Here is a 10,802-nt window from a genome sequence, read left to right as displayed (position 1 = left end):
AAGTTCATGGATTGGAAAGGAACACGGATTTGAAAAAAATACACGAACTTTAAAAAGTATGCGGATTTGAAACAAGTACATAAATTTAAAAAACAGATGGATTTGAAAAAAATACTTGGATTCCATAAAATTACACGAAGTTGAAAAAATACACTGATTTGAGAAAATTATGCAAATTAAAAAAATCATGGATTTGAAAAAGTACACAAATTTCAAAATAGTTCACAGATTTGAAAAAGGTATGTTTATTTTTGAAAAAATTGCACGACCGTGAAAAAACTATGTGGATTTGAAAAGAGTATGTGAATTTTAAAAAGTTCACGGATATGAAAAAATTACGCGAATTTTAGTCGGCACTGGTCAAAACTGGGGTCAGTCAGCACCAAAACCGGTCAAAATCGAGACCAGGGACAAACCTTGTCCGTTTTCGTTAGTTGGAGGTGCAAGTTGTCCGGTTTCGGAGCTGAGGGATCAAATCTAGACTTCACCAAGAGTTGAGAGACGAAAAATATACTTTTCTCTAAAAAAATTATGTTTAAAAATACCTGGCCCATGACCTTGTCCCTATGTTCTTTTTTATCCGGTGCAAATATTTGTACAAATCGTTTGTTCGACCACTTTTGATATATTTTGAGAAGAAAACGTGCATTACACGTTATTCACTATCGAGAAAAAGAAAAAGCAAATCGCCCACAGCCGCCTCCCTAAAGTCGGCATCCATCGGACCCGGATCCGACGGCCGAGAAGAAACCCTAGCGCCCATCGCTGTCCATATATAGGGCCATTCCTCCCGTCCGAACCCCTCCTCCCAGTCCCCCATCCCCGCCGCCGCCTCCGCTCGGTTCCTTCTCCTTCCTCCGAGGTGAGCATCCCGATCCGCCCCCCTTCTCTGCCTCGATTCGTTGTCCGTGGTCTCGAATAGCTTCAGATCTCCGGCCATGTTTGTGTGCGGTGGCTGTGGCGTGCGGGTAGATCGAGTTTTAGGCTCTTTTTGCGGTTATGCATGTCGATTTCGTCCGTTGTTTGACGGATTTTCTCGAAGCTGAGTCCTCGGTTCGGCTTCGCGCTGGTGCACCTGCTTAGTAGCGGTGAATCTCCCGAGTAGATCTAGCCGCATGTCTTTTTTTGTCTTCAATTCTGATGACTACCTCATGCCGTAGCCTTGATCTGTAGGTTTTTACTGTTTCTGTTACCGATTTGGTCTCGCGAGATGTCCCTGAATCATCTCCGTGCCTTGTTGCATGTATTGTTAGATGGATTCGTATAGTACTTAGGGTTCTGTAGGATCTGTGAGCTCTCTAGGAGACTTCTCTTTGAGAGTTTACTGCATAAACTTCATGTACTTGTATGGTGAATTTTGTTAGCGTTATCACTGCAGTAATTCGTAGATCTAATAAGTACCTGCAGTCTGACTGCTTCTAGTGTAATTCCATCTCGTTAAACGCTTCTTCTACTTGTCTGTTGACCTCACAAATAGACAAGATATTACTTTGTTAACACTTGGATCCCTTGGATCTGTTGTTCTAACATCTGCTTACCTTGATGTTTCTGTTTGCTAGCTTCAGCCATGGGCAAGGAGAAGACTCACATCAACATCGTGGTCATTGGCCATGTCGACTCTGGCAAGTCGACCACCACTGGCCATCTGATCTACAAGCTTGGAGGTATTGACAAGCGTGTGATCGAGAGGTTTGAGAAGGAAGCCGCTGAGATGAACAAGAGGTCTTTCAAGTACGCCTGGGTGCTTGACAAGCTGAAGGCCGAGCGTGAGAGGGGTATCACCATTGATATTGCCCTGTGGAAGTTCGAGACCACCAAGTACTACTGCACCGTCATTGACGCCCCTGGTCACCGTGACTTCATCAAGAACATGATTACTGGTACCTCCCAGGCTGATTGTGCTGTGCTCATCATTGACTCTACCACTGGTGGTTTTGAGGCTGGTATCTCCAAGGATGGCCAGACCCGTGAGCACGCCCTCCTTGCTTTCACTCTTGGAGTGAAGCAGATGATCTGCTGCTGCAACAAGGTATACTTGCCATTCAACATCCAATTCTATTTCTTTGAGTGCCTCCAATTCTATTTCTTTGAGTGCCTAAACATCCTGTATACTGATTTGACATTTGTCTAATTCTGATTTTTGTGCAACACTGATTGGTTATCCTATAATATATATGTTGATTGCCTTGTTTTATCTAATCTAGATATGTAGAATTGTTCTACATGCTTGATGTGAATGCTAAGAGTTCCTTAGTAAATGCCCAGCTGCAGTAGTACTGCTGGATTGCATTGTAGTTGGTTAGCTTTTGTCATGTTGCCAAATCATTGTATCTTAATTTATGAGTTACAAACTGCTTGTTTGCTCATTATCTCTTATTCCTGCAACTTCCATCACATGAGTGCTACACATGTTTGCTGTTGCTTGTATTTGTTTGCATCTTTATATACTTGTACTTCTCAATAATTTTGTTTATCTGATGGGATTGCTCTGGTTATCTGTTACAGATGGACGCCACCACTCCCAAGTACTCAAAGGCCCGTTACGAGGAAATTGTCAAGGAAGTCTCATCGTACCTGAAGAAGGTTGGCTACAACCCTGAGAAGGTTCCCTTTGTTCCCATCTCTGGGTTTGAGGGTGACAACATGATTGAGAGGTCCACCAACCTTGACTGGTACAAGGGCCCTACCCTTCTTGAGGCTCTTGACCAGATCAATGAGCCCAAGAGGCCCTCAGACAAGCCCCTGCGTCTTCCCCTTCAGGATGTTTACAAGATTGGTGGCATTGGAACTGTGCCTGTTGGACGCGTTGAGACTGGTGTCATCAAGCCTGGTATGGTTGTTACCTTTGGCCCCACTGGTCTGACAACTGAGGTCAAGTCTGTTGAGATGCACCACGAGTCCCTCCTGGAGGCGCTTCCTGGTGACAATGTCGGCTTCAACGTGAAGAACGTTGCTGTCAAGGATCTGAAGCGTGGGTTTGTTGCATCCAACTCCAAGGATGACCCTGCCAAGGAGGCAGCCAACTTCACCTCTCAGGTCATCATCATGAACCACCCTGGTCAGATCGGCAACGGCTACGCCCCAGTGCTGGACTGCCACACCTCCCACATTGCTGTCAAGTTTGCTGAGCTGGTGACCAAGATTGACAGGCGATCTGGTAAGGAGATTGAGGCTGCGCCCAAGTTCCTGAAGAACGGTGACGCTGGTATCGTGAAGATGATTCCCACCAAGCCCATGGTTGTGGAGACCTTTGCCACCTACCCTCCTCTTGGCCGCTTCGCTGTGCGTGACATGAGACAAACGGTTGCTGTTGGTGTCATCAAGGGTGTGGAGAAGAAGGACCCCACCGGCGCCAAGGTTACCAAGGCTGCCATCAAGAAGAAATAGGCGCGCTATCTTGCAGAAGGATTTTGTTCACGGTCATTGCTTTTGTTGCTTCAGACTCTTATCCCGAGCGAGCAATGATCTGTCTGTCGTTTAATTACTGTATTTCTATTCCTGCTTCGGCTAAACTCCTGTGCCCCTGAGACTGATTTGTTGTGAAATGCAAGTTATTAGATTGCAACTTGTTAGCTTGTTTTTCTGCTTCTTTTGCCAAATGGTTGCCTGTTGTTCTTTTTATAGAACTTTAGTTTGCATCTGTTAGTATTGTGGATTCTTTCATGGAGTTGTCTAGCTGTGGTTGTCTTCTGATCTCCGCTTCTGGCATCCCCACCAGGCGTTGGTTCGTCTCTCCCTGGCGCCTTGCATCTCCCCTGTCACTTTGTAGGAAAGAGGGGATTATGTGTGTGGCGAGCCTCCTCTGCCTTTTCAGTTTGCCGGGAAAAAATGGCATTTTCTTTGTGCGTTGTAAAGAAACAAAGCGAGTATTGCGTTGTTATATAGACTTAACTTTTGGCCTCATGCAGCCTAGGTGTTAGCGAAGTTCTGAATTTTCAGTTCTTAATAGAACTTGTGATGCGCTGACTCGTTTATATAAGTGTTGACTGCATTTTGTTATCCTACAAATCGTGCTTATTATTTATAGTAGTTTCCTCGCACTTCATTATCCTACTAGACTGGCTTTTGCTGTGTGACTGGCAAAATGTTACGGTACAATTTGCTTTGATGGTATGGTTATTTACCTTGCATTTAGATTCATTTGATTCTTGTCACCCTCTTAATTTCTACATTTCCCCTTTTCTATCCTTAAGCACGAGGATCGAGGTCCAGCTTGTTGAGCATGGGACTACATTGTCAGGGTTCCAGCAAATAGGGATGGCAATGGGTCGGGTTTGGGCCGGGTGGAGCTGGTCCAAATCCAACCCATGACCCATCTTCCTACCCTCTGCCCATCCATCAAATTATTTATGGACACAACTTGTGACCATGCCCAAACCCGTTGGATACTCACATATTCATGGAGCTTCATGGGCATAGAGAAGTCAGCATGAAGCCTTCCTAATATCAAATCAACTCATCATCATTCACTCACAAATGACAACATAAGCAACATGCATAAGTAGGTAACAATACGATGAGTCCTTAAGTGTCACATACCAGATGTTGATTCTGTAGCATATAGCTCATGGCACAAGTTGCATATTTCCTGCCATTTCTCATTGATTTGCTCTTTCTATCGTCATTATCATATGACCCCACATGTCATACGGGTATTCATTAGATATCCATGGAGCACAAACTATAACCATGCCCAACCTGGCTGTTCGTGAGTATCCATATCCACGGACCCATGGGCAGAAATGTGCTCCATACCCTTGCCCAACCGGATCGGGTATCCATGAGTATCCAAATCCATGGATAAAATTGCCATCCCTACCAGCAAACCTCAAGTAGATTTGGTTCAATTGATGATGATTACGTGGATTAGGATGACACCACAACTGAATATCCATATTTTGGGCAACCCAGCTGATTCGTTCTTGCCACTTGGTGCCAAACTGTCGGAATTGTGAAAATAATACTCTCTGAGATATGTAAAACCGTTGTAAATTTGATTGTGTGTGCTCTCAGTTTGCGGTTTTGTGAGAAACTGTTAAATTTTCTTGCGTGAGATATTTGAACTTGTGATAATGTTGCTTATGTGTGTATAGCTTGCCATTTAGGGCAGCGATGAATTGATAATTTTCTTTGCACTCAGATATTTGAACTTGTGACAAATTTGATTATGTGAACTTTAACTTTCTCCCAAAATTGGTTATGCGGGAAATCATACGAGGAATATGTACATGCGTTGCATTTTGTGAACTGCTTAGCACACCAAGTGAGAAACCTGGTGTCCCGGTCGTAGATTCCCGCCACCCACGTCCCCCATCCGCGTTGCCGCACGCTGTCGTACCTCGGCATCAGCGGTAGGGGCGGTGGGATGTTGGGGATGGCGCGGAGGAGGAGGCGCTGCCGGCGCAGATCCGCCGGCCACGTGCTGCGGATGGGCGGCGGGGAGCGGCGGCTGCCGAATCCGGCCATGTCGTCTGTGGGGTGGGTGGATGGGCAGCAGGGTGCGTGTGTGGTTTGGGTGGCGGAGCTAGTAGAGCTAGTTGCCGAATGTATCGTCTAATCAAGACTTAGTGTGTAGAGTTAGTAAAGCAGGAGCGCGGAGCATAGTCAAGGAATTTGAGGAGTTGAGGGGATCCAAACACGCTCGAAAGATACTAGGAACTCTAAAAATCTGAATGAATGAGCTCACACGTGAGCTGAACAAGCACTTAATCCAGTTGTTGCAGGGTAGAACATGATATAAGTTTGTGCTCCACCCAGTAGCAACTGATCATCACCTTCGAGTGGAGTCTATTGCTCTACCCATATCTCTTCTATTTTAGTAGACTTGACACGTCTGTTCGCTTCCATCACTTTCATCCCTACTTGTTTTTACTCCAAGCCCCCCTATTTAAAATAATTTAAATCAAATCGGTTCTTTCATTTCCTTGTCCTACTCATTCCCTCGAAACAAAAAATAAAGCACACATAGTAACTTGGAGTAACTTAAATCAAATCGGTACTTCCCTTTCCTTGTCCTGCTCATTCTCTCCCTCAACTTGCTTACTATTTTTTTCAACCGTGCCTATCCCAAATTCTTAGGATCTTGCAGTAATATGCAAACTAATCCTTGATTCATAGGAAGCATTTATGACATGATTACACTTAATATTTTTTTGTCATGTATAAATATCTTATTAATCTCTTGTGGTTATATTGGATTGGGGAGGCGGTGATGATGGGTGAATGTACATATGAGTCACGACTGATGTTGAACCACTAAAATATGTATGCCCCCTGTTGCAACGCATATACAGTTAGCTAGCGTGTCTAAAGTAAAATAAGGAGACTACGTAAAGGGCATGTACAATCTCGAGCAAAAGAGAAGATTTGATGTACCCATACTCATTCAGAATCCTTGAGGGGTACAAAAAATAAGTGAGGCACGAGCTCATATTTGTACTTCAAGCCCACATACGTACCACATAACAAAATCTTCCATATGAAATTATCTTCATTGCCCCTTTATGAAGAGGAGGTTATAAATTCTCTCTCGAACCTTCCCCTCTTCAATATATGTCGACATAGGTGTCAAAAGGAATCATGCTAGCACATAATGAATTATAAAACAGCTTAGTACTTCTTTGATCGCAGTCGCACTTCGTATATCTTTCAACAATCTAGTTCTACTTATAGTAGATTGATAGTCTTGGACCGCTAATCGTGCCAATTAGCCATCCTCCGTTGGGCACAATGTTGATTCGGAATGAGTGGCATCGGAAAATAAACTAGTACCAGTTAGTACAAGCATGCAACCACAAGGTTGCTTGATCCACTTTTGCTGGTACTCCCGCTGGTTCCTAAAACAACGCTTCAAGCTTTATCGCTATTTTCTCCAAAAATAAGGTGCGTGGTTATCTCATCCAATCAGCAGGGTTGCCCTGATTTTGAGATTCTACGAGGGAGTAACAATTAGTCCGGTCTTATTTTTCATTGTTAGTTCAGCAACACACACATGCATATTTTCTTGTGGCCATCAGTGATTATGGTTACATGTTTAACTACTCTTTGTTGCCTACACTCAAGAAAATAAAAATAACGTTTGCGTTCCTTTGCATCCCCAAAACTCTAAAGTACCGCAAGAGTGATAGTGTATTTTCCTCTTGCTCATGTCGTTTCTCCTGTAAGTTAGAACAACCGGTGACTCTTGAAGAATGAAATAAAGAGACCATCAAGGTGAAAAAAGATGTAAATGGCCCCTGTTTACACCGAGGACAGTAAGTAAAAGGCACCAACACCGATACATCCAACTAACGACAAACTACTTGCCATAGTTATAACTATGCGTGATGCCCGCCACCGTATGGAGGAGGTGGATGCAGACACGACTATGCAAGACGACCACATTGCAAGGATTATTATTGTTGCTATACTCCTAGCTTTTTTAAGCTGAGGTTTCTGTTAGAAATTAGGGTTTGCGGTCTACCCCTATTCCTCTGCGCTTATCCGTGGTGCCGCTCACAATTCGCATATCTGAAGCTAGGGGGTAGGGACCTTCTTATATTGTTTTTCCAAAGAGTCCACCTCTTATACAGATATAAGATTCCTATTCTTTTTCACTAGTTTCCGGGATAGAGTCCAGATCAAATTACCAACCACGATCATATTTGTCTGTTAACGGATTCTACCTGTTATGTCTCCGGAGCACGCGCTTGTGAGCAACGCGCCATAATAGAGTGTAAATTCCTCTAATTATGTAGATCAACATTAGGGCTGTAATCTAACTATACGATCTAGCTCCTTCCAATCATCAGTGTACCCGGGTAGTCTTTTCAATATAACTACTATATTGTATTCCACTGATAATCAACCAGCCTCCTTAACCATATGTTACTTAAGTACATTCCAGCAAGTAACAATTCCATGATAAACATGTAAAGCAATTCCATGTATAAATACATGTATAATTCCATAATGAGGTATTCCAAATATTAACAATTACAAGTAATTTGAATATAGTTGCAGGACACATAATTCCAACAGTTTCATGATCCTACAATCTGCTTGATACACAAGGGATGTCGTCATACCTATTGCTCTGATAGCACCAAGTGCGATATATACCATCTCTCCTCTGTTAATACCGGGACCCCTTAGAATTGGTTGCCAGTTTACCGCACTAACAATGAAGATTCATAAAAAAAACAAATCCCTTTTTGAAGTTTGGAATTGAACAATGACCAATGTTAGCCAAAAATAATTAGTATTTGCAGTTTGTATGATGTAAGGTTTCCGCTCCACCATGTTAAACACCATATCTCCGATACCAATTCGGTGCATTGCTAAAGCATGCCACCATTTAGCTCTGTTTTGTACGCTTCCAACCTGTGATGATGACGTGCCTAACAGAGAGTGAAATTTCACAACGCCCAATCAAATCTAGGCATGATGCTAAGTAAGCCATGCTTTTTGGTTCTGATTTGTAGATTCTCAGCTCAGCATAATGCACACGACGACATAACTTCCATGGGCCATCTTGTGGGCTATACCTGATCTTGGAGTTGATTTATTTCATGAACCAACCCATGTTAACTCATTTAATCTTACTTCTAGTTGGAGGTAATTTATGACATCTGCCCACTCACAGTCTCAAACTCTTGATATACGACCATACAGCTATTGCAAAGTTCACTTCCGACCGATCCATTCTTCGGTCATACTATTTGGTAGCAAGGGTCATTTCCGACCTATCCATTCTTCCTTCATACTATTTGGTAGCTAGGTTGTACACTAGCATGCCACGAGAGTCTCCATGCCCTCACCAAAATACCCAATCTTACTACCATTGCAAGAAGCTGATATTTGGAATGAGTGGCATTAGGGAAACTGTAGAAGCGGCCTACCGTCATCAAACTTCCATGCACAATGGGCAAATTAGCTTGTTTGAAAGACTTCGTAAAATAAAAGCTTCTCCCGACCGTGAGGTAGTAGTAGAATGAAATGTCGATGATATTCTGGTAGACACTCGTCAACATGATGATTGGAACACTGCTTTATGTCCGGAGTGAAAACACTTGTCCTGACCTTTATTGGTCGTGCACAATAACAACAAAATTGGGTCCTCAACTTCTTGAAGGCGCTTTCAACTTATTGTACTGATCTTCATTGGCTGGTCTGGGGGACCGGGATAAAAATCCTTGTCCAGGTTGTCTTTGGTGGCGACGATAGCGCGAGGCTGTTTATTTTTCTTAAAGATGTTGCTGTGGGAGAAGTCGAGTTAGTCGTAGGTGTTTATTTCATATCTTGTAATGGTACCGTCATGGTTGCTTTATTTTTGTACTCTGCTTAATAATTAATAAGAATGATTGTGTGGATCACGTTGATGCAGATGTTGGGGGTTTCAACCTCCTTTTCAAAAAAATCTATTAAACTAATAAGTGCAGCGATTTGGTCCAGGTGCACCTGCACGTGGGCGTGAATAGTAAAATCATTTAAAATAGCAAAAATATAAAATTGGGATTTTTTGGCCCTCAAGATGCTCGAATGTGTGATGTGCGCGCAAAAATTCATGATATTTGAACATTCGAGATGGTTGTGGTAGAAAAAAAACACATTTGACTATGAAAGGAACTTTAAAGAAACACACCGTTTGGGCCGCAAATGTCCAAACGCCACAAAAATTTGCACCCTCCTTGCACACAGGAGCACCCCTAATGCCATTTTTTCTTCAGAATTTGTTATTTTTTTTACTATTTTCAATTTACTATTCATCAGGTATAGATGAGCTTGGGCTCTGACACGAATTAGAGCAATTCCAAAGGGCCGACCCATTTGGTCAGCCTGTGTCTGTTTGGGTCGGTGCGGACAAAAGTGACGGCCCAACGCGCCAACCCGAACCCAAATGACGTCCGCTTCGCGTCCGCGCCGACGCATTTGCGGCCAAAATGCATCGGCACGTACGCTGAACGGACGCCACACGCGCCTTCTCGCTGTCCGCCGCGTCCCCACCTGACGGACGCCCAACTACCCCCTGCCCACTGTAACACCCCGGATATGATTTACCTAATATGTAATCCAACTCTTGCCGTTTCCGGCGTTAAGTTATTTCATTTTCTCAGGTTCGGGTTTTTTTGTCTCCGTGTGTTGTTGTTGTTGTCATGCATCTCATATCATGTCATCATGTGCATTGCATTTGCATACGTGTTCGTCTCATGCATCCGAGCATTTTCCCCGTTGTCCGTTTTGCATTTCGGTGTCCCGTTCTCCTCCGGTGGTCATTTCTACCTTTCTTTCGTGTGTGGGGGTTAAACATTTCCGGATTGGACCGAAACTTGCCAAGCGGCCTTGGGTTACTACCGGTAGACTGCCTGTCAAGTTTCGTACCATTTGGACTTCGTTTGATACTCCAACGGTTAACCGAGGGACCGAGAAGGCCTCGTGTGTGTTGCAGCCCAACACCCCTCCAATTTGGCCCAAAACCCACCAAAATCCTCTCCATCATCTAGAGCATTCGACCACGATCGCGTGGCCGAAAACCGCACCTCATTTGGACACTCCTAGCTCCCTCTATGCGTGTAAATACACCCCCTTCCTAAATTCGCGGTTCCCCTCTCCCGAAACCCTAAAAACCTCATCCGCCGCCGCCGGACATGTCCAGATCCCGCCAGACAGCATCCGGCGCCGCCCGCGGCCACTGAGATGCCGCCACGTGGCCCAGCCACCGCCTCCCTCCGTCGGCGCGCGAGGCCCGGGGCTGGCCCTCCCTGGCCCACGCTCGGGTGCCGCCGTCCCACGGGCTCCCCGCGCCCCGCTGCCTTCTTCCCGCC

General features: G+C 44.3%; 1 protein-coding gene across 2 annotated transcripts; it reads left to right on the top strand.

Moving 5' to 3' along the window:
- The first annotated feature begins 709 nt into the window (after positions 1-709).
- LOC123105247 (elongation factor 1-alpha-like) lies at positions 710-3,567 on the top strand. 2 transcript variants are annotated; one of them, XM_044527274.1, is made up of 3 exons: positions 710-862; positions 1,560-2,029; positions 2,506-3,567. In XM_044527274.1, exons 2-3 carry the CDS (start codon positions 1,568-1,570, stop codon positions 3,385-3,387), a joined length of 1,344 nt encoding a protein of 447 aa, XP_044383209.1. In that variant the 5' UTR covers positions 710-862; positions 1,560-1,567; the 3' UTR covers positions 3,388-3,567. The 2 variants fall into 2 exon arrangements, with proteins under 2 accessions (XP_044383209.1, XP_044383210.1); XM_044527275.1 differs by having other exon boundaries at positions 748-862; positions 1,566-2,029.
- Positions 3,568-10,802: the final 7,235 nt, after the last annotated feature.

Source organism: Triticum aestivum, chromosome 5A (genome assembly GCF_018294505.1).
Source record: "Triticum aestivum cultivar Chinese Spring chromosome 5A, IWGSC CS RefSeq v2.1, whole genome shotgun sequence".
In the NCBI taxonomy this organism is placed as follows: Eukaryota; Viridiplantae; Streptophyta; class Magnoliopsida; order Poales; family Poaceae; genus Triticum; species Triticum aestivum.
Note: the sequence above shows the minus strand (reverse complement) of the source record. Positions and strands in the feature narration are given on the sequence as shown.